Source organism: Juglans microcarpa x Juglans regia, chromosome 4D (genome assembly GCF_004785595.1).
Source record: "Juglans microcarpa x Juglans regia isolate MS1-56 chromosome 4D, Jm3101_v1.0, whole genome shotgun sequence".
Lineage (NCBI taxonomy): Eukaryota > Viridiplantae > Streptophyta > Magnoliopsida > Fagales > Juglandaceae > Juglans > Juglans microcarpa x Juglans regia.
This window is the reverse complement of record NC_054600.1, coordinates 5,906,447-5,933,695: the sequence shown is the minus strand read 5'-3', so window position 1 is coordinate 5,933,695 and position 27,249 is coordinate 5,906,447. Positions and strand designations below refer to the sequence as shown.

Genomic DNA, 27,249 nt, shown 5'->3' with positions numbered 1-27,249 from the left:
TTTCTCATTTATCAAATTTCTTCCTAAGCCATTAGAATATGGTTCATTGGAGCCCCACACAACTGGAATATAAATTAACAAGTAATGGCACACTGGAGTCTGTCTAATTCTTCTGAGTATGTGTGTGTGTGTGTTCAGCAAGATTTTACCTACTATCCCTTGATTTAAGCAACTAAATATGCTAGATAAACTTCCCTTTTGACATAACTTCTGAATATGATTGAATTTTAAATGTTCTATAACCTCAGCAAATCTACTCAGAGCGCAATATGTTCAGAAACATGGGTATTAATCTGTTATTTACTCATTCACATCACTTTCAAAGATGGATTAGAATGTGTCTAAGGCATGAAAAAAATTAAGTTCTCTTCCCCCCCCCCCAATAGATTGTAGCATTATCATCAATGATATTAAGGAATTAAAGATGCATGAGAGAAAGAACACTTAAAAGAAACTGAGCAACAAAGTGAAATGTCAATAGGAAAAGAGAATCGGCAGAGAGGTTGTGAAAGACAGTACCTGATTGAGTTGTGAAGAGAATATCAAAGGAAGAAATAAAACAACAACAAAAATTGACTACAAAAACATAAGAGAAGAAAAACATAAGTGATAGATCAAGAAACCAAATCAAGTTGATTCTATGACTGGATTATTATTTGGGTCCAACAAATGTAAAGTAGACTCTTTATATAAAAAATTAGAAATGAAAGGTTTGAGTCTTTGTCCATTAACTTTGAACATATTACCATTTTGAGGATTCATGATTTCCACAGCACCATGGGAAAAGACAGTTTTGACCACATATGGACCACTCCACCGAGACCTTAATTTGCCAGGAAATAAGTGTAATCAAGAATTATACAATAACACTTGTTGGTCAGGCTCAAAGGTTTTACGTTGGATATGTTTATCATGAAATTTCTCCATCCTCTCTTTGGACAGCTTGGAATTATTGTAGGCATCCATTCTAAACTCATCTAATTCAGCCATCTGCAATTTTCTTACAAAACAAGCCTGGTCAGTGTTGAAATTGAATTTTTTAATGGCCCAATATGCCTTGTGTTCTAACTCTACAGGTAGATGGTAAGCATTCCCATACACTAGTCTATATGAGGAGACATGCCCAAAATGGTTTTATAGGCTGCCCTGTAAGCCCAAAGAGTATCAGTTAAACGCAATGACCAGTCCTTTTTGTTAGGGCTAACTGTTTTTTCAAAAATATTTTTTATTTCCCTATTAGCTAATTCAGCTTGGTCATTGGTTTGAGGATGATAAGGTATGAAGACATTATGATGGATGCCATATTTCTTCATTAAGGCAGAAAAATACTTATTACAAAAGTGGGTACCATTATCACTGATAATGACCTTAGGTATGCCAAACCTTACAAAAATGTTTTCCTTTAAAAATTTTAAAACCACTTGATAGTTATTGTTTTTGCAAGGGATTGCCTCAACCCACTTAGAAACATAATCCACAACAAGCAAGATATAAAAATAGTCATACAAATAGGGGAATGGACTCATAAAATCTATCCTCCAACAGTCAAAAATTTCAATCACTAATATAGGTTGCATGGGCATCATATTTCTCCTAGTGATACTTCATAATTTTTGACAAGGTTCACAGGCCTTACAAAAGCTATATGCATCTTTAAACATAGAAGGCCAATAAAACCCACTTTGAAGGATTTTAGCTACTATTTTATGGGCTGAAAAATGCCCACCACAAGCTTTTGAATGAAAGAAGGACAACACACCAGAAATTTCAGAATTGAGTACACATTTTCTAATAATCTGATCTGAATAGTACTTAAAGAGGTATGGATCATTATAGAAAAAATACTTAGTTTTAGATTTCAGCCTCTTGATGTCCTGTGCAGTCCAATGAGGAGGAGTTTTTCCTGTGACTAAAAAATTTACAAGGTCAGCATACCATGGTAAAGTTTCAACTGAAAATAATTGTTCATCAGGAAAATAATCAGAGATTAAAAGGGAGTGTTCAAAATGTTCAAATGTAAGTCGAGACAAATGGTCCACCACCACATTTCCACCCCCTTTTTATCCTTGATTGTGAGATCAAATTCCTGCAGTAGGAGAATCTACCTTATTAGCCTTGGTTTTGTATCCTTTTTGGATAATGGAAATTTAAGTGTTGTATGGTCAGTAAATATGGAGATAGAAGAGCCAAGCAAATAAGATCTAAATTTATCCAAAGCAAATACAACATCTAGGAGTTCTTTTTCTGTGATAGAGTAGTTTCTTTGGGCAGCATTCAAGGTCTTACTAGCATAATAGATGACATGTGACATCTTATTTTTTCGCTGCCCAAGTGCAGCTCCTACAGCAAAGTCACTAGTATTACACATTAATTCAAAAGGAAGTGTCCAATTAGGGGTTGAACAATGGGTGCAATGGTGAGGAAAGATTTTAATTGCTCGAAACAGTTTTGAAATTCATTGGTCCATTCAAACTTGACATCATGCATGAGAAGTTGACAAAGAGGTCTAGAGATATGACTAAATTTTTTTATAAATTTTCTATAAAAACCAGCATGGCCTAAAAAAGACCTAACATCCTTTACATTCCTAGGTGCAGACAAGTTTGAAATTAATTCTATTTTAGCCTTATCAACCTCAATGCCTTGTGAGGACACAATGTGTCCAAGAACTATGCCCTACTGGACCATAAAATGACATTTCTCCTAGTTTAACAGCAGCTGATTTTCCTCACATCTGGTTAGAACAACTTGTAGGTTAGCCAGGCAAGCATCAAATGATTTTTCAAAAACTGAAAAATCATCCATAAATACTTCTACAACGTCCTCAATTAAATCACTAAAGATGCTTAGCATGCATCTTTGAAAAGTAGCCAGGGCATTGCATAACCCAAATGACATTTTTTTGAAAGTAAAAGTGCCAAAGGGGTAAGTAAATGTGGTTTTCTCTTGGTCCTCAAGGGCTATCTCTATTTGATAGTATCCAGAAAACCCATCTAAGAAGCAGTAGTACTCATGCCTAGCCACTTTTTCTAAAATATGGTCAAGGAAGGGCAAGGGAAAATGGTCTTTCCTAGATGCTGCATTGAGTTTCCTATAGTCTACACACATTCTCCAGCCTATGGTCACCCTAGTAGGCACTAACTCCCCCTTGTTATTTTCTATCACAGTCACCCCAGATATTTTTGGAACTACTTGGATTGGACTAACCCATTTGCTATCTACAATGGGATATATGATGCCTATGTCTAAAAGTTTCAAAACCTCAGCTTGTAATACTTCCTTCATTGTAGGATTTAGTCTCCTTTGCATCTTCCTAGAAGGTCTTGAGTCTTCTTCTAAATATATCCTATGAGTGCAAGTTAGAGGGCTTATACATTTTATGTCAACAATGGACCAACCAATGGCTGCTTTATGTTGTTTCAGCATGGTCAGTAACTTACTCTCTTGGTCAGGAGTTAATTGAGAAGAAATTACCACTGGAAATGAATTTTTTGGACCCAAGTGAGCATATTTCAGTTCTGAAGGCAAGGGCTTTAATTCTAGCATTGGGATCTTTTCTGTGGAAGGCTTTAATGCTGCTGGAAGTGCTGGTAATGTCTCAAATTTGAGCTTCCACTGCACCTCAGTGGAATTTCTTGCAGTACACATAGATGACATAATGTTAGTAGGTTCAACTAAATCAAGGGAGTTCTCTAATTCCTCCCATTGTTCATTACAATCATAATTCAGCAGAGAATTTTCAGAAAGAAGAGACTCCATTGCATTGACTTCTTGAAGATCCTCAAATTCTTGAGGTTGCATGCACAAATTGAAAATGTTCAATTCTAAAGTCATGTTCCCAAAACTTAATTTTAAAACACTACTCCTACAATTAATTATAGCATTGGAAGTTACTAAAAATGGTCTCCCTAAAATCACAGGGGCTGAAGAATTTGAATGAACAGTTATTGTCATGTCCAGTACCACAAAATCTACTGGATAGTAGAATTTATCTACTTAGACCAAGACATCCTCAACAATACCCTTGGGTATTTTGATGGATCTATCAGCAAGCTGTAAAATAATAGAAGTGGCCTTTAATTCCCCCAAACCCAGCTGTTCATACACACTAAAAGGCAGTAAATTAACCCCTGAACACAAGTCAAGTAAAGCTTGGCCAATTTTTGAATTTTCAATGACACAAGAAATAGTTGGTGAACCAGAGTCTTTATACTTGGGTGGTGTGTGATTTTGAATTATTGCACTAACTTGCTCAATGAGAAAGGCCTTTCTGCACATTTAACTTCTGTTTTACAGTACATAAATCCTTTAGAAATTTAGCATAAGCAGGAATTTGTTTTATAGCATCAAGAATATGGATATTAATCCTGACATGTCTAAGAATTTCTAGAATTTCAGCATGTTGTTTTTCCTTATGCAAAGAAAGTAATCTATGTGGGAATGGGGCAGGTGTGGGGCATGTATTTGTTTCAGATTCTAGCATGCTTGGCTCACCTTTATCTTGGCAAGGTTAGAATTTTTACCTGAGTTGGTTGCACCAAGTGCAGGAATATCAATAACCTTACCACTCCTTAGAGTTGTGATGACCTTGACAGATTCGACATTGGCACATTCAGCATTACTCTGAATTTGCTGATTCTGTCCTTGAGGGTTGGGTTGAGGCTGAGCAGGAAATTCTCCCTTTTCTTGAGCACTCAGAGAGATGGTCACTCTTGTGAGTGTTCCTTTGATGCCATTTATTGCTTGTGAATTCTAATTGTTTATTGTATTTTGACTTTGCGTGAACTGCTGGAGGCTCACGGACAGCTGCTGTATGGTCTCTTCCAGGTTCTTCTTTTGCACTGGAGATGTGTGATTCGCATACTGTGAAGGTCCTGGGGCTGTTGGTGCTGAATAGGAAGCATATTGAGCAGGTCCTGGGGCTGCTGGCTACTCATTTCTCCAACCAAAATTGGGATGGTTTCTCCAACCTGAATTATAAGTGTTAAAATATGGTCCAGAAAAATTTTTAGAAATCATATTCACAGCATTAGATTGGTCAAGTAAGATTTCTTTAAAAGCAGGAATGGTTGGGCATGCACTAGTTACATGCCATGAATCTTCACAATTGCTACATTTTTCAGAAGTAGATGGTAAGACTTGCAACTCATTGACTTTCTTAAACTCTATAGAGTCTACCTTCTTATAGAGTAATGCAAGTCTAGCATGTAAATCATCAAATTCTTTCAAATGATACTTTCCACCCCCACTTAAAAATTTTTGATTTTCAAATCTGTCATATACTTCATAAACATCCCAAGACTGAGCATTTTTAGACAAATAATCAAAGTACTCAAATGCTTCCCAGGGTTCTTTGTTAAAAAATTCACCATTGTACATGGTTTCCACAAATTATCTCATTTTTTGTTGTAGACCCTCATAAAAAAACTTATAACCCTCCAATTCTCATATCTATGATGAGGACATGCATTTAATAAGTCTTTAAAACATTCCCAGCAGTGGTAAAATGTTTCTACATCCTTTTGATCAAAATTCATAATTTGTCTTTTTAAGGCATTGGTCCTATGTATAGGAAAAAAATATTTTAAAAGTCAGTTTGCATTTCCTGCCAAGTCCCAATAGACCTTGGCCTTAAGGAGTTTGACCAGGTTTTAGCTTTGTCCTTTAGAGAAAATGGGAACAATTTTAACCTAATGATTTCTTCAATGCATGTTCTATCCATGAAAGTTGAGCAAACTTCTTTAAACTCTTTGATGTGCAAATAAGGGTTTTCTGATTCCATGCCATGAAAATGTGGTAGGAATGAAATCATCCCGGGTTTGAAGTTAAAATTATTTGCATTCAAAAGTTGAATGATACAAGAAGGTGGGCTAGTCCTAACAGGCTGCAAATATTCTCTAAGTGTCCTGTTAGAATTTACTATTTCCCTATCATTTTGATCATTTTCAGCCATGTTACTATGAGTGTCAAATGATAATTTAAATGCTGAATTATGAGAAACAGATGAACCCGAAGATGACGCTGATGATTCAATCCTAGCAAGTCTATATGTGCTATCTCTAGCCTAACCAGTCATGTAAATTTAGCAAAATAAAATAAAATGAAAGATAAAGTAAAATAAAAATAAATAAATGGAATGAGAGGAAAAGATATCACCCAAGCTGTGAAGAGGTTCACAGCTCCACAAACACCTTCTTAGCAATAAGATAATGTTCTGAAAATACCAGTTGTCCCCGACAACGGCACCAAAAATTTGATGGCTTCCAAACTGTTACTCCCAAGTGCAGAAGTGAACTAGTTGTAATACAAGGTCATCTCCACAGGGACAAGACGAGTTACAGCCAATTAATAGTATGAAATTGCAAAGATTCAGATTTGATAAGAGTGTGAATGATATGTCACTTAGAAACAGATTTTGTATGAAAATAAGTAAACAAATCAGGAAATGTTATATGCACAAAGGAGGATATGTTGTTATTGACATGTATGGTTGATTTTCTAGAGTGCCTTGGTTTTGAATATTTTTGGGAAAGGAAATAGACTAAATCAGAGTAATTCAAATTTCAATAAAATAAATTATTCGACTTATGACAACCAACTGAAATTTAAACTTCACCTAATGTAAAAGAAAATTAAAAAGACAATAAAGTAATTAGAGATTTTGTAAAAACAATCTGTCTATCACCTGTGTTGCGATTTTAGATTTTCTTTTAACTCCACATATCACCAAGATTTCTAGGTACTACTCTCCTTTTATTAATCCAATCAAGATATTAACAAAATGCAATTTGAAAAACATAAACTCAGAGATCATGTACCAAGGCTTTAAAAGGATCTATCACTAATCATCAACCAATTTTTACTTTAACACTTGGCTGAGAGACACCTCAATTGATTCAAGGTTCTACTGTGCCTAGTGTCAACAACAGAACAGGAATAAGAATGAGAGCATCCAACAGAAACTCATTCTCAGAGACTTGGTTTCAGATATAGTCAATTATATAAATCAAGATCTATAGAAATCCAACAATCACAAGAAGCAAAGGAAGTTTTATCACAACCCAGGCTACAGATTTAGCCTAAATTTACCATCATCAACATCAAATCTCCCCAAAATGAAAAACCCTAATATTTCTTGAAAACCTCTGGAATGTAAAAACAGAAAATGAAATTGTAAGCTAACTCACTCCCTTTCTCTAGCATTTTTCCCTTCCTTTATACCCATTTCCAGCTGCTATTTCTCTCTCTTGGCCACGGAATCTCCCTTCTCCGTTGCTCTCGTAACTGCGTTGTTTTTCCCTTCTTTCTTTTATTTTTTTTCTTTTCTTTCTTTCTCCTGCTTTTCGTAACCCTCTAGACTCTTCTATTATTCTCCTATTAGTAGACGTGGGCCTCATCCTTGGTGTGAGTAAGTCTGATGCAAACATGGGCCTCATTCTTGCTTTTCTATGTTATGCATAAAGTAAGTTTTATTGCAAATGTGACCCCAACCTACAATACACACAATAAGAATTAAAAACTGAGCCCAAGTCTATTTTTTTTGTGTAATCAGTCTTTACATATGCCAATAGTCCCACTGATTATGCATTATTAATTAAATACTCTTTTTGCAAATAAAACTTATTTAATCAAGTGTAATAAGAGTACTTAAAATAGCATTTTTTCCCTTTTATCACTAAGTCACTATCTCCTCCATATCATTCACCTTATCCTTCTACAACTCTAAAACCATACAGGATATTGGGAACATTACCACAGCCGATTAGGTCATGCTATAACTCATTCTCACAATTAGCCTCTAAAAAATTACTAACATATTCAAAAATTGTTTCTCTTTCTCCTTCTACTCCTTCTCAGATTATTAATCCTCTACTTTTATCTCAACCTTTTGTGTCCTCTATTATTAAGACTCACTAGCATCTAGTCTTCCCAATTGAGTCTGAGATTCTGCATCTGTCTGATTCCCAAAAATTACGTGATTTTTTCTCTTGCCAGATTGGCATTATATTCCCCAAAATATTAAGAAAACTCAACATTTTTATGAATTTATATTAGTATATACAAATTCAATTATTATTTTTGAAATTCCTTACTCTCTTCAAACTTAACATTCTCCACCTACATCTCCAATTATTGCTTTTTATAAAGTTACCATTAAACAATTCCACACCTTGAAACAATGGGGGAAAAATCCTAATATGATAATGAAAGTTTCTCATCTTTATAATTATTACGATTATCAGCAGGCATGAATAAAAATATTTTTAAAACAAAACATAAATTTGCACCACTCTTGCTTCCTCCATTTGACAAATTACAGGAGATCAGAACACTCTCGTGATGGTTTTTACTATGGTGGGATTATTATGTACTTGAACCTCTTCTTCTTCCTATTCCTCTCTAAAAAAAATTTTATGATTTTCTCATCACAAAATGATTATCCACCCGCATTAAAACATTGTCAGCTACTTTTTCTTTTCTTCCTCAAAATAAAATAAAATTAGATTATGAAGTAGAAATATATTATCAAACCTCACCCCCTTTCAATATCATTATGTTCTTATCTGGCCAAATCTCTGTCAAATGGTGGGAGAAATATAATTATGATCACGTAAAAATGTTTTCAAAGATTACCAAAGTTCCTGAAGTTCTAGTCCATGGAGTAGATTTCATGCCCAATTAGCATCCATTACCAGTAAAAAGGATTTGAAGGAATTAATTGAAGTAATGCCACAAGTTTCAGACAGCAATGATGAAGAAGGCACCACTTCATCAAGTCAAATTACCTCCATCACAACAGGCCACATCATCATCAGCGCAATAAGCCTCTCATTCTCAGGCCAACTCATCCATTCATCCTATCCATCTAATGGACTCTCAAGATCCGTTCGATTGGGATCTTTCAGAGTACGACCCTCAAATTATGATGTGATTTCAACAAGACACGTCATTATTCGTTAACACATGAAGACAAACAATTTTAGGAATCCATTATCATATTACTATTTGACTCCACTCAAAAGCATTATTGTTGTCATTCATCCATTATTAGATTACTGTATAGAAAGTTACTGTTGGCCTCGTTTGCATTCAAAATCCTCATCGACTCATCTCAACTCATCTCATCTTATCATTACAACTTTCTCAAATTCCCACACAAATATAATAAACAATTCAACTAAAATTTCAAAACAACTTTTTCAAATTCCCACACAAAATATAATAAATAATTCAACTATTATTTTACTATTCACAAACCATTTCAACCTATCTCAACTCATCTCTAAATCCAAATGAAGGAAATTTAAAAGGAAATTTGTAAACAAATGAAGGCAATAAGAAAAATCTCATCTGAAGCACTTCTTTTCTTTCAATCCCCACTTTCGAAATAATCTCATTGTGTAAAATTTCCTTAATGTCTTTTATCTCCAATCATTCTGAGAATTAATCTTCTTATAAATATTCTGTTTTTAATAAATCAAGTTTATCGATAAGTTATGATTTCCATTTTTCATGTTTATTATTTCATGTATATGGCTTGTTATATCGCTTAGTATTATTATTAAACTAGATATTATTACACTAATTCCTGGCTTACGCTATTTAATTTACTTAATTTAATATAATATATTAATTTTTTTTTGTAAAATAAATATCATATCAAAGTACGTTAATAAGTTTATTTTATTAATTATGGCATCAAACTACCATTATGTTCTTAATGGTAATCGTAATAATCATGCGTATGGTTTGTTATACCACTTATTATTATATTATAAATTAGAATTATTTCCTAGGATATGTTATTGGTATAGAGCTATTGGCTATTAATACTGTTATATTTTATATTGTAGTTATGGAATATTATTTTCCTCATAACATTGCTTATCGTGATCTTTAGGATTTAAAATATATAGATTATAATATAAGGTTTGAATTAAAAACAATGATGGATAGAATAAACGATCTTAACAAAAAACAAAAATTAATGAAACAAGATATGAAAGTAATGATTAACAAATATTTAGTCTTTCAAAGTAGATAGGTAGCAATAGATAAATGGAATGATCATTACAATTTCTTAAGAAACAAGATTAAAAGAATACAAAATCATTCGAGTATCACTGATTTATAAAAAAAAAAAAAAAAAAAGTAAAATTCATTGATACAGGTTTTTAACAATGATAGATTATAGAAAAGAAAATAGAATATATTGAGAGTCTTTTATTAGTAAGCCATGGAAAATCCGTTGGTTAGCTGGTTTATGCTAGAAAGCTTTAAGGGTGGTCCTAATGGTATTTCTTTAAGATCTTAATCTACTTATTCTCTTTGAATATAGGAAATCCTTACTTAAAAAATTTTGTCTTAATGAATTCTTTATTTAGATCTGATTCATTCAAATCCTCTGCTAGTATACCTATAGAACCTGGTAACATCAACTAAGAAGATTATAATATATTAAACATAGAAAAAAATTTACAAGATTGGATAAATCCTAATGTCCCAAAAAATAAAATCTATAAACAATCAAATTTTTCTTCAAAATTATTATTTCTTACTAATTATACTATTAAAATTGTAGAAAAAACTATTAGTTTAAATAATAATTATGAATCACTACAATTATTAACCAAAGCTGCTATTAAACATTACAACGAATATAAATATTCTTTCATACATATTGAATTAGTACAAATTGCTATTAAACTATTCACTAGAAATTGATTAAATACCCTAGTACTACGCTATCTAAGAGATGGAATATATTATAAATTTTATGACTCATTATTTTGTATGGTAGAATCTTGTCTGTTCTAAGGCCTAGTTTATTTCCATTGTTATTGTAATTATTATATTTTATTATTTGATACTCATATTATGCATGCTTTAACATTAAATATTAAAACAAGTGGATATCATATGATAAAAGGATCACATCTTTTAACTGTAATATATAGGATCTATTATAAACTTATGAAAAATTCACTGGAGCTAAACTTGTATAAGTGAGTTTTACTCCATTTTTTTTTTTTATTTTTTGTAAAGTAAGGATACTCAAATGATTTTGTATTCTTTTAATCTCGTTTCTTAAGAATTTGTAATGATCATTCCATTCATCTATTATTGTCTATCTACTTTAAAAAACTAAATATTTGTTAATCATTGTTTTCTTATCTTATTTCATTAATTTTTTTTATTAAGATCATTTACTCTATCCATCATTATTTTTAATTCAGCCTTGTATTATAATCTATACATTTTAAATCATAAAAATCACCATAACCAATGCTATGAGGAAAATAATATTCCAGAACAACATTATAAAATATAACAATATCAATAGCCAATATGGCTCTTAAACCAATAACGTATCCCAAATCTGAATAAAGAATTCATTGAGACATAATTTTTTAAGCAATGATTTCCTATATTCAAAGAGAACAAGTAGATTAAGATCTTGAAGGAATATCACTGAGACCATCTTTAAAGCTTTCTAGCATAAACGGGCTGACTAATGGATTTTCCATTACTTACCAATACAAAACTCTCAATATATTTTATTTTATTTTCTATAGTCTATCGTTATTAACGTCCATTATTAGATTACTGAGTATAAAATTATTGTTTTAGTGTCTATAAAATGAAGTTTTAAAACAAATAGAGAATTCAATAAAATCTCATATAAAACCCTTATTTTCTCTCAATTCTCACTTATGAAATAATCTGTGTGTAAAATTTCTTTCATGTCTTTGCATGCAATCATTTTGAGAATTAATATTCTTATAAGTATTATGTTTTTAATAAAGTCAAATTTATCAAATATAATTTCTATCTTTTATATTTAAATAATTATTAATTTATATTTATATGTTCAAATATATCGTCTGTTAATATTATTTCATGCATATAACTAGTTATATTGTATATTATTATATTATAAATTAGAATTATTAGTCGGATAAGTTATTGGTAATAAGAAAAATGATAGAATTATTATCTTTCTACTGTCTATTTATTATTATCTTTATTTAATTTTATTTTTAATTTTAGTTAATGGTTAAGATAATGATTTTTAGTAAAATTATATATATTTTTAATTTGTTTTAATGATTAAAAATTTAGTATGTCTTCCGGTTAACCTCGTAATTGCTCGACACGACCACCTTCCGGTTAACCTCGCATTCCCGGCATCTCGCTTGTCACTCTCTGAAGTCTGACCCAAACTTGAGGTGTTTCAGTTCAGTGCCGTGCCTTGCCGTACAAGCATAGCATCTCCCAGTATCCCTCTCTTCCACCCCCCCCCCCCCCCCCCTTTTCCCTTTCCCAACGGACGGAAACCTATGGACGATCCGAGTCCCTGTTCATCAATTTCAGACCAACCGAACGCCGGCGTTTCCTCCACGCTAGAACGCAAGGCCTCGTTCAACAACCGGGATCGTCCTAAACGCCTACAGATCAAACTCTTACCGGGCCAGGTTGCCTTCCGCTTCCTCATCCACGTCTCTGACGTTGGCCGACTCCTCTGCAACAACGGCGCCGTCGTCTCCCGTATCCGCCGAGAGACGTCCACCAGAATCCATTGCGAGGCGGTCGATCCCGGTTCCAACCTCCGGGTCGTCCTCGTCGTTGGATTTGGGTCGAGAGACGGGCGGGACGTTTCGAGTGCTCAGGAGGCCGTCCTTAGGGTTTTCGAGAGCGTTTCGGAAAAGGTAGGGGATGGGGGCAGGGACGTTGTTTGTTGGAAAATGCTAGCGCACACGTCTCAGGTTGGTGCGGTGATGGGGAGAGGAGGGCAAAACATCAGAAGAGTGAGGACTGAGACCGGTGCTCAGATTAGGATCTTGCCGGCTCCGCATTGGATGGCTGAGGACGACGAATTGATTCAGGTGAGAGATGATGAGAGAGATAATTCTTCTGGCCAAAGGATTCAGCCACCTGTTTGCTTCTCGGGAAAGACAACTGCAGAATCGCAAGCATAAGTGCGAGAGAACATGCTTTACGAAATGAATAATTTTTAGCAGTTGCTTCTTTTCTATTTTTCTTTCTCTTTTTTTGGAGAACAAAAAGGAGCTGATTTTCCCTATGCTGATCTGATGTGTTGTCTTTGTGTTCGATTATTTTGTCTTTTGAACCTCATTTTATTTTATTGAAATTAGAATCAGATTAGCATCATATTCACGGCCAATCTTACTTGTCAAAAATGAAAAATGGCCAATCTACTGAACAGTTGAAAAATTTGCTTTTCCTTTCTCCATCTGAGGATTTGTTTATGCTGTGGGGGCAGATTACGGGTGACCTTTTGGCCGTAAAGAAAGCCCTGGTTGATGTTTCTAGCAGTCTCCAAGATTGTCCACCGTTTGATAAAGCCACAACCCATAAGACGAGACCTCTTGAGGATTCTCCCTACGGAGCCTCTCCCGAATCACAGGCACATCTTATACATGTTAGTTCATCGTTACCGCCGCCTTTGCCTGAAAACTCAGGAACTAGTACTTCGCACGGCGATACGTCACCGTTGTCCTTGCTGAGATATGCCGAAAGAGTAGTCTCCGGCAAAGACAAAAAGGGCTCTCCCCAACAAGAGGTTGTGTTCAGAATGCTCTGTTCTTATCATGCGGCTGGGTGGGTGATTGGCAAAAGAGGGGCCATTGTCAAAGCCCTGCAAAATGAAGCTGGTGCATCTATAATGTTTGCAGCTCCTACAAATAAGTCCGGCGAGCGTGTGGTCACCATTTCTGCTTGGGAGGTTCGTCTTGTTACGATAATTCGTGGAACCTATACCATTAATTCTCATGCTAGTGGAGTAATTTGTGTATAAATGTTCTTTCATTGATCTGGGCTTGACTTAATCTCTTGTAGAACCTTGAATCATCACAGTCTCCTGCACAAAATGCTGTAATTCTTGTCTTCACTAGAATGATTGAGGGTGTCATTGAAAGGGGATCTCTATCAGGCTCTAGTGAAGGTAGACCTGTAATGGCTAAGCTTCTAGTTGTATCAGATTTGGTTGGTTGTTTGGGTGGCAATGATGGTAAGGTACTTACAGAATTGAGAGAAGTCACTGGTGCTGATATACGGATAGTGGAAGGGGAGCACATTCTGACTTGTGGTTCAGTGAATGATACAGTAGTACAGGTTGGATTACCTTTCCTATTTATATCTGAATTCAACTGTGGTTTATGTAGGATTTTACAGAATACTTATTAGCTAACACAGTCGAAGTAGCGAATGTTGTGATATTTTAATTTTAATAGCTGTTTAAGTTGTTATTTTTTTAAAAAAAAATTGGTGTTTATGAAGTGTACATTATAGTAGACCGTATATTTTATGGTGCCAGTATTTTTCTTCTGTTATCCGTTTCATTTGAGACATTACAATCCATCGATTCATTTAATAATCTCTTTTTATTTTGAAAATTTTTTAGAATGCTAGATTTTTCTACTAAGCATCTATATGATTAGTTCCAGCTAAATAAGAAGAAGAAAATATAGAGAGATTTATATGTTTCTATGTTTTTGCTATAAAGAATGGAATGTCATATCTTATGATGACGGGTGATTGTCTAACTTGTAGATCACCTTTAAGGGATTTAGGGAGAGTTATTAGTCCTTTCTTACTTGAAGTGGTGTAGGAAACATTTGTTGCCACCTGCTTGCCAAAATTATGTTGAAATAATTTGTGCAGATTACAGGAGATTACAAGAGTGTTGAGAATGCTCTGTTTCAAGTTACTTATAGTCTGAGGGATAATCAATTGAGAGCAAAGTACCCCTATGTAAGAGTGAGTGAAGACCCTTTTACAATTGATACTGTTCCCAGCAACATAGGTGCTATATCTTCACCACCGAGGTTGCAGCTGCCACAGGTGAAAATCCACCTTCTCCTCTCCTCATTTTGCAGTTGTTTCTACAGATCCTTCAAAAATATGTAGATGAATCCAAAAGTAAATGCCTTCTTTCAAAAGCAATGGACCTGAAAGTTATTTCTTTTGGAAAAATACCCATGACATAAATATCTTCTTAAATGGTATGTTAATCTCTATGATTACTGCATGTTGAATCTTTAATGCTAAATTATGATCAATGTCCTACTATTATCCTTGACTTGAGATTTTTCTTTTTTAGTGAACTTCATTTTATATTTTATTGGGAAAATTTTATGTGAACATAGAGCAGAATCTGGTTAGCAACACATCATGGTGAATCTGGTGTATGTAATTTTGTATCTAAACAGAGGAAAATTGTGGCCGCTTTTTCTCATCTGTTGATTTGTTGATACCATGGGGGCAGATTACAGGCAGCATTTCAGCTATGAAGAAAGCACTGAATAAGGTTTCTATCTCTCTCCATGATTGTTCTCCAATAGACAAAGCCCCAACCCCTTTAACCAGATCTCTTGGGGGCTCTTCTTATGGATCTCCTGATCCACATGCAGAGCTGTTACAACATCTTAGTTCACCGTTACCACCTTTGCCTGGAAATTCAGGAAATAGAGCCTTAAATGACAATACATCATTGCCGATACATGCTGATGTAGTAGTTTCTGGCCAGGACAAAAAGGGTACAGAACAAGAAGTTGTGTTCAGAATGCTGTGTTCGAATCATGCAGCTGGGTGTGTGATTGGCAAAAGAGGGGCCATAGTCAGAGCGCTGCAGAATGAAGCTGGTGCTTCTATATCATTTGCAGCTCCTTTAACAGAGTCTGGTGAGCGTGTGGTCACCATCTCTGCGTGTGAGGTTTGTCATGCTACATGATGCTAGCAGAGTAGTTTTTATTTTTTTTTATTTTTTTTTCTGAAATATTCTACTCTTTTCTTTTTCTATTTATTTCCTTCGATCTCTTTATCTTTATGGTGACACAAACATGTGTGATCTTTATCATTGATCTGATGTTGACTTAAGCTCTTGTAGAACCTTGAATCATCACACTCTCCTGCACAAAATGCTGTGGGTCGTGTCTTCGCTAGAATCATTGAGGGTTTTATTGAAAAGGGATTCCTGTCAGGCTTGGGTGACCGTCGAGCAGTGACAGCTAAGCTTCTAGTTGCATCAGATTTTGTTGGTCATTTGAGTGGGAATGGTGGTAAGCTACTTTCCGAAATGAGAAGAGCCACGGATGCTGATATACAGATATTGGAAGGGGAGCACATTCTAAATTGTGTTTTAATGAGTGATTTAGTAGTACAGGTGCGATTACCATTCATATTTATTCGAATTCAATTATGATTTAGGAAGGATCTTGGGATTAATATTATTAGTCAGCATGACTGAACTAGAGTATCTTTGTGAGATTTTATCCTTCAGTCTTGAGGATTATATTGCGAAAATTTTGTTTATTTTTTGTGTTTATGAAGGGTATATTTGTGTAATTTCTTTTTCCATATTGGTTCTTCCCAGTTTATTTGAGATATTAAATGATCAGTTGATACTTGATAATTCCTTTTTCTTTTCAAAATTTCAGCATAACTCTGCAAGATTTTTGCTCATGTGATCTATATGCTTAATTCCAGCTATAGGGAATAAAAAAGAGAAAACATTATATGTTTATTACTGACACTTCCCATGCGTGTATACAAATTTGTATTCATGATATCTTTTTGGCTTGCAAGTTTTCTGGAGTCTATTTTTTGGCAAGTCGCCATATACGAACAAAATTTGGATGTCTAATTTCTGTAAAGAATGAAATGTTATAATGTGATGTTAAGCAATTGCCTAACTGGCAGACAGCCTTTCAGGCATTTAGGGAGAGCAATGGGTCATTGTTTCTAACTACAACTGATAAGAAACTTATGGTGCTGCCTGCTAGCCAAATTTATGCTGAAAAGAGAACTTGTAATGGGTGCAGATTACAGGAGAGTTTAGAAGTGTACAGAATGCTCTGTTTCAAGTCACTGGCAGTATCAGGGATCATCTATTACTCAGTGGGGTTTTCAGGGAAGTGACTGTGAAGTCCCCTCATTTAAGATTGAGTGAGGGCCCTCTGAGAAATGAGCCTGTTCCCCATAACATAAGTGCTCCTTCTTCACCAAAGTTTCAGCTGCCGCAGGTTAAAATTCCCTCTTTTGCAGTTGTCTTTTCTTTCTCCAGATTCTTAAAATATGTTTAATCACTCCAAGAGACTCAGTGTTTAGGGGTGGCTATAATTGCAGACTGCAGGAAGAGGACAAACAACGGCAATCTCAGACAGTGAAGGAGGCATCACAACCTTTAGTGGGGATTCAGAGCTTGGGAGGTCAGTATTGTGTAACATTGAGAAAGCTGCCCTGTCTATCATCTTTTCTGTATTTTGTTTTCATGTAAGTGATATGAGGGAATGGTGAGATTGGTATGCATGCACATTTTTGTACGAGATATTCAAAGTTTCATATTTTCATATTCCTAGCTGGTTAGGGCGTGAGCAGGAGCTCAGTATACTCCAATAATCTAGGTATAGCAGCGTACTGTTTATCAACTACCTTATGCAAAGGATGATGGTCTGAAAATAATACAGGCAAAAAGCAGATGGGGACAAAGTACAATGTTCCAACAAAAGACGAGTGAGGATTACATAAAATAGAGGATTTTTCTATATCTCTTTCTATAATATTAAAGGAAAAAGCAACCTATAAAAAAACTAGTAAAGGAAAAAGTAAAAGAAGATAGGCATGTTAAGACTTGTTCAAGGTGGAAAAAAAGAAGAGAATTTGGGGGCTGCAATGATTTGTATTACTCCTATACTGAGAATCTACTTGCATTTGTATCCCTTAGTAAAGTGAAATGGGAATGACGAAACTGTTGGATTCTTAACCTGACTTCTGTAGATGCAAATGTATTTCATTTTATGAAAAATACATCAATGATGTAAAGTGTTATAAAAAAAACTAATCACCTTTGATAAAAATTCATTTCGAACATTCCTTAAGACTGCAAATTTTCCCTCAAAGCTTCTAAAAAAGACGTATTTATTTTTGAGCAGCGGAAAGAAACTTGCTACTGTGACAGCGACAACTGTTGAGATTAAGATCTCTGAACATGTTTTTGGCTCTGTTTACGGTGAAGATGGGAGTAACTTGGATCGCATAAAACAGGTAATTACCTATAGAAAAAGGCATTATCACTTTTGAACTGTGCCCTTATCAAACAAGTCATTTGTGAACTGTGTTTTACTTATATTCATGTTTTGTGTTGTATTGTCTTGTGAATAGCTTGGTTTGGTCGATTGGTGGCTATTATTATTATTTTCTTTTTTCTGAAAAGGCAAGCGAATAATATCATGAATTAGCATACCAAAGAAAGTTGGAAGTTTAAAATATTTATAATAGGTAGCTTATCCAGAATGATTAGAGAAGGTTTACTGTCTTGTGCTTGTTCCAAATTTAGATGGTGATTTTACATCTAAACTTTAGACTAATGTGTAGTTGTTAATGTTGGGTTGATTTATATTCTTTGTTGCAGTCTTAGGTTAATTTCTCATTAATGCAATGATTATTAGGTAAATTATGTGGTTTCAATTTTCAACAAGTACTTTAAATGTTTAAAGAAAGATCTTGGGCTCTGGCCTATCCTTATGGTCAATAAAATCTTATTTAGCGATAAAAAAAATGTTTAAAGAAAGATCTTTTATCTGACCCGTAATCTCAAAAGCAGTGGAAGAATATTTGGAAGTTATGGACCTAAGCTGGAGATAGTTGCTGACGTGACTTCCAAAGACGACCTTATCTTCAGAGGTGGTACTGTAAATAAGTCACTAGGATCCGAAGAGGAAATAGAAAAACCGAGCACTCATGCATACAAGCATGAACACGCCTATACATTGTGCTAACTTTGCAGTCAGTTAAATCTTTTACCTCCAGTAATTATTCAGTTGCTATCCTTTCAGTTTTGTCCTGGAGTTGATCAAAGAAATTCATGGTATCGTTTGTCATTTGGTAATCTGAATCAGATTTCTGGAGCAAAAGTCAAGGTGCATGATCCTCGTCCTGGCGAAAGAGAAGGGAGGGTCGTTATATCAGGGACACCTGATAAAACCTTCGCAGCCCAGAGCTTGCTTCACGCCTTCATACAATCTGCAAAGAAAACACCATATAATTGATTGACCCATGGCTACCCTTTTGTTACTCACTTTAGTTGTCCTTAGGATGAGCTGGTCCTTGTGCATTTCACATACTTACTGTGTAGACTATGCTTAAAAGCGAAGGTAAAGTTACATGTTACTTGTGTATTAGAATCACTAATTTTTTTGTCTGAAGTTTTACTAACAAAGTTCGGTACAGACCCATACGAGCGCTTCTTAACATGTTTGTAATCTTTAGTTCTCTGTATATTTGGGGGCTTTTGAGGGGACTTGCAATCACAGGCTTACCGTTGGCTTATTTACTTTATGTCATATTACAACACTAATTTTTTCCTTCCCTGCTCTCTTTTGTATTGGGTTGCCTTTCTCAATTACCTTACCAATGTTCTTTTACTCTATGGCTGCTGCCTATATTATAATGTTTCAAGAGAAAGAGCAATGCTACACTTCATTCTATTTTTTTTCTTGGTCATACTTGTTGATGTGGCATATTTTAAACAATTAAACAGTCATTTAAACTGTGAAATTAGTCTGTGTGACTAAGGATAACAAAAACTAGGATGAAGAACAACATTTCTCTCGATGAGAACATCCTTGAGAACATCAATGCAGGAGAAGGGTAATGTTACTTTTCCATCTTAAAATTTTGTTATCTATAGATATACTGGAGGCAAATTTTAAATTACTTCATGTCTCATTTAAATAAACATCAGGTGTGATTGAGATAAAATAACATTTTTCTTAAAGAAGAAGAGCAATGTTGCTCTTTATTATAAATTGTGTCATCCCCAGTCACACTGATTTTCTACGTGAATAAATAATTATCTAAAATGTGTCATATCAGTACGTGTGATTGTGATGACAAAAATTAGGATGAACAATATTTTCTTGATCTTGAATTTTGTTAGCATGTGGCCAAAGGTGAAAAAAAAATGGGTGAACCGGCAAACCGTACCGGATCAGATTGAACGGGTGGCTTTAGTCTGTTACCGATCGATTTCATTTTTCTTAAATCGGTTAAAACTAGTCTGATTTCGATTTTCTTTTTTCTAACACAAGATCGGTTCATATATATATTTTTTAATTTTTTATATTGTATAAAGTACTTTTTATATGATATATAGTTTTTATATATAATTATATGTAAATAATTTTATATTATATGATAAATTACTAATTAATATAATATTAAATTTTAAAATCCTATATAAATAATTATATATTATCATTATAGTATTATGTACTATAATATACTATATTGAGTAATGTTATATGTAGTCGTGGAGTGAGCAAGCGTCGTGCAATCGTTTTGAAAAAGCGTGGGGTCCAAAATTAATTTTTTTTTTTTTCATGTGGGTCTTGTATTTATTCACTTTTTTAAAAGTGATTACACGACGCTTGCACACTCATGACAGAATCGGATTGGAACCGATAAAATTAGAAGTATCGGTTTAGGGATGGTGTAACCGGTGCGGTATCAGTTCTTCAAATCTCAAAATCGGTATATACTGGTTCGGTTATAAAATATGTCAAAAACTGGACCCGTTACGCCCCCTACATGCGGCTCATTTTAAGTAACTCCATGTGACTTTATTTAAATTATTCATTGATTTGAAGGGTTGGACGATTACTTGGTAAATCAGTTGAGTTAATTGAACGTGGATATTTATATCAAGTAAAATTAAATAACAACATATGCTTTTGAATTAAATGGTTGGGACTTTGCGATATCAATATTTCACTTCTAAACAATGCTCAACAGGATAAATATGAAGACAAATGTTGGGTTGGTGGAAGTAATAAATAATGAGGTTTTATAATATTGACCATTTAAATTAGAAGTAATATTTTAGATTTATGAATCATATGACATATGTGGTAGAATACTTAAACATTTGGGTTAAAGGATTTTCCCCTAGTTAGCCATTGATATATAATATTGTAGTTAGCCAGTAGGGCAGTAAATAAATAAGTATACCCGATAGGCAATTCAAATTCGGCTCGATTAAACTCGAATTCTACTTGATTCGATTATTAAATAAGTTGTTATTGAATAAAAAGTTAAATTTCATTATTAAATGATACAAACTTGTATAGAACTTGTCCGGCTTGATTAATATTAGTGAAAAAGCTCACGTAAAAGCTCGGTTCGACTCATTAACTTGCTCATATATTAGCACACACATATATTAATACATAAAAATACATCATATTATATGTACCTTATATATATGGTATACATAGTAGTTATGAAGAATACATATAATATATGTTGTATGGTATATATGTGTGTACATGTGTGTGTATGTTTAGTTCGTTATTTTATGATTAGAATTGTATAAATGTTATCTTATATAAGTATTATGATCAGAGTTGGATTATATTTGTGATTAAAAGGAAAAAAAAAATTGTATCTAATAATATATTATGAGTAAGAGTATTATGCTATTTTATTTTTAATTTTCTTAAATTTCAATTTTTAATAAAATCATATACAAGTCAAGTCGAGTTGAATTTTCGATTTAGTGCTCGATTTAATTTTTAGTCGAATTTGAACATGAGAATGTCTAACTCAAATTGAGTTCGAGTCGAGCTCAAGCCCAAATTTTTAATCGGGTTGAGTTTGACTAGGCACTACCCGCTCCAACTCGGCTAGGTTATAGTCCCATCCACAACTATTAATTAAATTCAACAAGGGAGCAACCTACATTTTTTGTTTGATGCGCCCTTAGTTACTGTTATCTTTTTTCTCTTTTTAATGATTTCAATAGAACTTAATTGTACTATTGACTAAGTCCTTTTGAGAATATATAATCCATAAGCACCTTCATATGTTCCATCATTGTGATTGCAAATTGAAACAAACAGATACAGAAAATATCATGTTTTATGTGATCTTCAGCATGACAGAATTAGTCAGTACTTGATATAATAATAATAATGGCTTTGCTGATTCATTTTTTTACCCTATGAGTAGTGAACAAGTGATGTTTGGATTATGGGAATGTGAAGATTTACTCGGAAGATTATTGATCACTTTGTGGGAGTATCCAAAACAGGCATCTCTGAGTTGGATTCTCACTTGCTCCTGTAGCTAGAAAAATGGTCCAAAGATGGAGATGCGTGTGCCTTTTTCAACTATCTCAAGGCAGGAACTTGATTCCCATGCATGTGCTCACTTTAACTGAAGAGCTTCTTTTGGCCTGCCCAAGAGAGATAAGATTGTTGCTGAGATGTGCCTAGCAGAGAGCCCGGATTCTTCAATCTGATCTAGTGGCGATCCATGGTCAATGTATCTATCAGGAAGCACCATTGCTCTCAACTGCAAAGAGAACTCCAAAAGGAATCAAGACAACAAAAGAATAAAAAAGACAAGAACAGATGGAAACTTTCCTAAAAATGGAGTTTGAAGCATCTATATTACCTTGAGGGGTCCATCCAGAATACCGGTTAAGCTTAGGTAGTGTGATACGTGAGATCCGAAACCTCCAATTGAACCCTCTTCCACTGTGATTAGGATTTCATGCTCATGGGCTAATCGTTTTATGAGTTCTGTATCCAAAGGTTTACAAAATCTTGCATCGGCTACTGTCACAAAGATGTCTCTGCTTTTCAGCTTGCTTGCTGCTTGCAGACATTGCTGAACTATTGAACCATATCCCAAAAGAGCAACTCTACAGCCTTCCAACAGTATTTTTCCCTTCCCAATCTACACAATTTTTGGAAAGAGGGCAAGCATTTAATCTATTTGTTTCCGATATATTCTTCTAGTTGTGCATTTTACATCTAGTTAGTTGTGCTAACCTCAAGAGGAATCCCTTTGTTATTAGGAGGAAGAGCCGCTCCAATACCATTGCCCCTTGGAAACCTGAAGCAGCTGGGTCTGTCATCAATGGCTGCTGCTGTGGCAACCATGTGCATCAGTTCTCCTTCATCAGATGGAGCCATGACCACCATGTTAGGCAAGCAGGCCATGTATGTAATATCAAATGCTCCGCAATGGGTGGGTCCATCAGCACCTACCAAACCAGCTCGATCCATTGCAAAACGGACGGGTAATTTTTGGAGATCTACATCATGTATTACCTTCATAACCATTTTAAAGTGTTAGTAGGAAAATCCGAAAACGCAGTAAAATCTGGAAGGAAAACCAATCTTTGTCTGTTTTTATCTACTTTTAATGTTCTTGCCTTACCTGGTCATACCCGCGTTGCAGGAACGATGAATAGATAGCACAGAATGGCTTGAGTCCCTCTGTGGCTAAGCCAGCCGCAAATGTGACAGCATGCTGCTCAGAGATCCCCACATCAAAGCAGCGCTCTGGAAACTTCTTGTGGAAATAATTGAGACCAGTCCCACCGCCCATTGCTGCGTGGATGGCTACAATATTTTTGTCTACTTCAGCTTCTTTGATAAGAGATTCAACGAAGTACTGAGTATATGTAAGTGTTGAAGATTTGGTCTTAAATTGCTGGCCTGTTCTGGGATCAAACTTGACAACCCCTGAAACAACAAACTTAATAAGAACATTCTAAAGCACTCATACAACAAGACCATGAATTATGAAAATTCATCTCACCATGCATTTTATCAGGTGCTACCTCAGCTGGGGGATAGCCCTTCCCTTTCTCTGTCACGATGTGGATCAAGACTGGTCCTGGAGCAGGCATTGCTTTTACTTTTTCGAAAATGGTGACTAAATCTTCAACATTATGCCCATCCACAGGACCAATGTAGTACAGTCCGAGCTCCTCAAAGAGAGTAGACCCAGAAGCACTAATCATACCCCTTGCATACTCATCAACTTTGGCAGCAACTTGGTGTGTTTGCCCTCCAATTTGCTTTGTGATGCTCTTTTAACATATATTATCTTAGTCGTTATCTTTGAAAATATTCTAAATATTAAATGAATTTGGACAGGGTAAAAACATATTTAAGCTTAGATGTTTACTTTAGCTGCTTCGCGAAGTTTACGGAAGTTAGTGCTTGCTTGGAGCTTTGACAAAGCACTGCTGAGGGCTCCGACTGGAGTTGTAGGGCCATCAAGAGTAGCCGTGGGTAAAGAGACTTGCTTATTGTCATTTAGCACAACTATCATGTTAGCATCAAGATATCCAGCATTGTTCATGGCCTCATATGCTTGGCCTGCAGTCATGGCTCCATCTCCAATCACGGAGATTACATTGTTCTTGTTCCCTAAAAGATCCCTTGCAACAGCCATACCTGCCGTTTTTTATTTTTTTATTATAAAAAAATGAATACTTAAACTTAGTGATTTTCTTGTATATATCTCATGTATACATTCATTTATTGTAGAAAAGGAAGGAAAAATAACAGGAGAGAGCCAAACACACCAAGGCCAGCAGATATGCTTGTCGAACTGTGCCCTACTCCAAAAGCATCATAGATGCTCTCATCCCTTTTAGGAAACCCTGCAAGTCCAGAAGTTTTCCTAATGGTGTGCATCTTTGACCTTCTTCCTGTAAGAATTTTATGTGGGTATGCCTGCAAAACTTACATTCAGAAACTGTACCTCGGAACATTGAAAAATGAAATTTAATATTCTATATAAATCGAATCGAATTTTTCAGCTGTTCACGTTCAAAAAATAAAGTTTGGTCACCTGATGGCCCACATCCCATATGATTTTGTCTTCAGGGGTGTTGAACACATGATGCAGAGCCACTGCTAACTCCACCACTCCTAAGCTTGAACTAAGATGCCCACCTGTCTTTGATACTGAGTATACAATATCTGCTCTAAGCTCAGCAGATAGCTGTTCAAGATCCTAGAAAGATAATTTTAACAATTAAAACCTAAAACAAGCTGCTATGGAAAGAAACAAAAGACAGAGACTCTGAGCCGGCTGTGGATGTGTAAAAGGAAACCAGAACCTATTTGTATTCATGAACTTTACTGTGTAACCAAAATGAAAAAAAAAAAAAATCCATGCAACAGAAAACGAAAAAAATATGATCACTACGATAATGCATACTACAATATGGTTTACCTGTGTGGATAGATTCTTCATGTGAACTGGGTAATTGATGGTGTCCAGCAATGGTGTGGCAGGTTTTTCTCCAGAGAAATTGATCTTCCATCCATCTTTTTCTTTCCATATCATCTTCCTTTCCTCACCATCTAAGCCACTTGCTGTAGCTCTCAAGCATAACTGTTGTAACACATCATCAACCCAATTGCACCCCGATAATCATGGTTTCGAGATCATAATACCCACAATAAAAAACAACCAAAAAGTGTTTTCTTTGAAAGGAAAAAGAAAAGGAGAACAGAAAAATGAGAACCACTGTTATGTTTATAGAGCATAAAGAAATTAAGCCCATTTGGTAATTAGAATAGCTAACATAAATGGAAAGAAAAGCATATAGGATTTATTTTCACCTGGTTTTTGCAACTATGATTTAATCTTGGAGCGTTCAGGTGGAAATAAAGAGATTGGTTGGTTCTGACAAATGACCCAGAAGCCGCCATGGCTGATACAATCTAGTGAGAGGAAGTGAGTGAGAAAGGCTGAGCATTGTGGAGGAGACAAGAACCAAGTTTTTATAAAGGCATAGGACAAAGCAATGAACACCTAAGGGGCGTAAGTTTAGAAGTATATATACAAATTCTTAATAATACAAATTCTAAATAACTAAAAAAAAATCGTCCGACCCAAGACTGGCCGAATCCTTTTGTAAACAGAATGGGGAGGGAGCGATGAGTTTGTCCTGATGAGAGAGAGCATCACCAGGCCGGTTCATGACCAGATGCCTCCGACATTACTACCCTTTGTCTTCTTTTTCACCATTTTTTCTGTCTGATTTCTTTCTTAATTCAATATAAATATTACACACACACACACACACACACATATATATATATATATATATATATATAATCAACAAGCATCATGTCGTGATTGTCGTCATCTTATAATGTTGCTCAAGTTCTTGTGACCTAGAAAGATGAAATATTAACAAAAAAAAAAAAAATCAACAACCTTCCCAACTTTTGATTGTTTTCATCTTTCATATCCATCTCTCGTTAAGGAACAATTAAATTATAATTCACGACATATATATTACATATATAATTAACAAGCATGTTTCATCCGCAAAGTGATAATAAAAAAATAAATTTATAAATTAACGTAATTTAATATGATATTTCAGATTATAAAATTATTTTTACTATAAAATAGATCTAACATTTTCATTAAAACAACGTATATATTCATAAACTTATTTTTATAAAATCTTTTGGAGTATAACACTTTGAATAAATATTCTTTAACACTTTTAGTTATAATTCTTTACAAAGTCTTTTTTTTTTTTTTTTTTTTTTTTTTTTTTTTTTTTTTTATCTTTACAAAGTTTATGATTTAAAAAGAGGAAATATAAGGAAAAAAAAATCATGAAGCATGCTAACTTTTGACTTTTCATCTTTGTTTATATCTATATATCGGGACCAAACGCTGGACAACCAAGTACGTCTGAGCATGACTGCACTACCATAATATAAGTCGTGGGTTCATATTAAAAATTTCTATTTATACATCTTATATTTTAAGAAAAAGTTATAAATATAAAATATGAAAATAAATAATAACTAATGTATAATATTTCTCAATAATAATATACATCGCACTTTTATCTTACTTTTATTTTATTATGTATGATTTAACACATTTATTATTATTGAATAATAAAAAATCATTCAATAAAAAATTATTTAATGATAATAAAAATGTCACATTTTGCAAAATGATGGACAATAACTTGAAAATGTTATAGAATCTTACATATTTAATTAACCTGTAACGTCTGATGAGCCTACTAACCATGACGGTGTTTTTTTCCTATATAAAATTCAAAGTTTGGTTCATACTTGAGATGCTTTCTTCTATATACGAGACTACCTTTTTACGTGAATTAAAATTGCAGGAATTTTTCGTCCAAACTAACTATTTTTCAAAAAAAAAAAAAAAAAATCATTTTAAATGACAAGATCTCGTTGCAAAGAATATTACTATTTATAATCAGAACATTTGCAAAGTATATATGATATATATGCGATGAAATAAAATCATCACAAATAATTATTTTTTTAAAAAAAAAAAGACTATATGCCTGTATGGAACGAAATTACTCATCGCAAATAATTACGTAATTTGTTATAGTAATACTAATTAAAA

General features: G+C 34.3%; 2 protein-coding genes, 1 long non-coding RNA gene and 1 other non-coding gene across 5 annotated transcripts; 3 read left to right on the top strand and 1 right to left on the bottom strand.

The window, feature by feature from the left end:
- The first annotated feature begins 619 nt into the window (after nucleotides 1-619).
- On the top strand, nucleotides 620-20,605 carry LOC121259738. The gene is made up of 3 exons (XR_005939628.1): nucleotides 620-631; nucleotides 10,424-10,429; nucleotides 20,494-20,605. It is a non-coding gene; the product is annotated as an uncharacterized LOC121259738 (long non-coding RNA).
- On the top strand, nucleotides 5,449-5,556 carry LOC121261772. The gene has a single exon (XR_005939992.1). It is a non-coding gene; the product is annotated as a small nucleolar RNA R71 (small nucleolar RNA).
- Nucleotides 12,127-19,389, top strand: LOC121259737 (KH domain-containing protein HEN4-like). Of its 2 annotated transcripts, none has more exons than XM_041161463.1 (10): nucleotides 12,127-12,887; nucleotides 13,286-13,747; nucleotides 13,861-14,136; nucleotides 14,686-14,865; nucleotides 15,290-15,736; nucleotides 15,911-16,186; nucleotides 16,845-17,006; nucleotides 17,149-17,231; nucleotides 17,955-18,066; nucleotides 18,921-19,389. In XM_041161463.1, exons 1-10 carry the CDS (start codon nucleotides 12,342-12,344, stop codon nucleotides 19,068-19,070), a joined length of 2,694 nt encoding a protein of 897 aa, XP_041017397.1. In that variant the 5' UTR covers nucleotides 12,127-12,341; the 3' UTR covers nucleotides 19,071-19,389. The 2 variants fall into 2 exon arrangements, with proteins under 2 accessions (XP_041017397.1, XP_041017396.1); XM_041161462.1 differs by having other exon boundaries at nucleotides 16,845-17,045.
- A 1,307-nt stretch (nucleotides 20,606-21,912) lies between the features above and the next one.
- Nucleotides 21,913-25,572, bottom strand: LOC121259089 (probable 1-deoxy-D-xylulose-5-phosphate synthase 2, chloroplastic). Its single transcript, XM_041160582.1, has 10 exons — nucleotides 25,455-25,572; nucleotides 25,063-25,224; nucleotides 24,676-24,840; nucleotides 24,407-24,557; nucleotides 24,004-24,275; nucleotides 23,632-23,905; nucleotides 23,248-23,555; nucleotides 22,857-23,138; nucleotides 22,477-22,761; nucleotides 21,913-22,374 (listed from the first exon to the last, which is right to left on the bottom strand). The coding sequence occupies exons 1-10, from the start codon at nucleotides 25,542-25,544 to the stop codon at nucleotides 22,228-22,230; spliced, it is 2,136 nt and encodes a 711-aa protein (XP_041016516.1). The 5' UTR covers nucleotides 25,545-25,572; the 3' UTR covers nucleotides 21,913-22,227.
- Nucleotides 25,573-27,249: the final 1,677 nt, after the last annotated feature.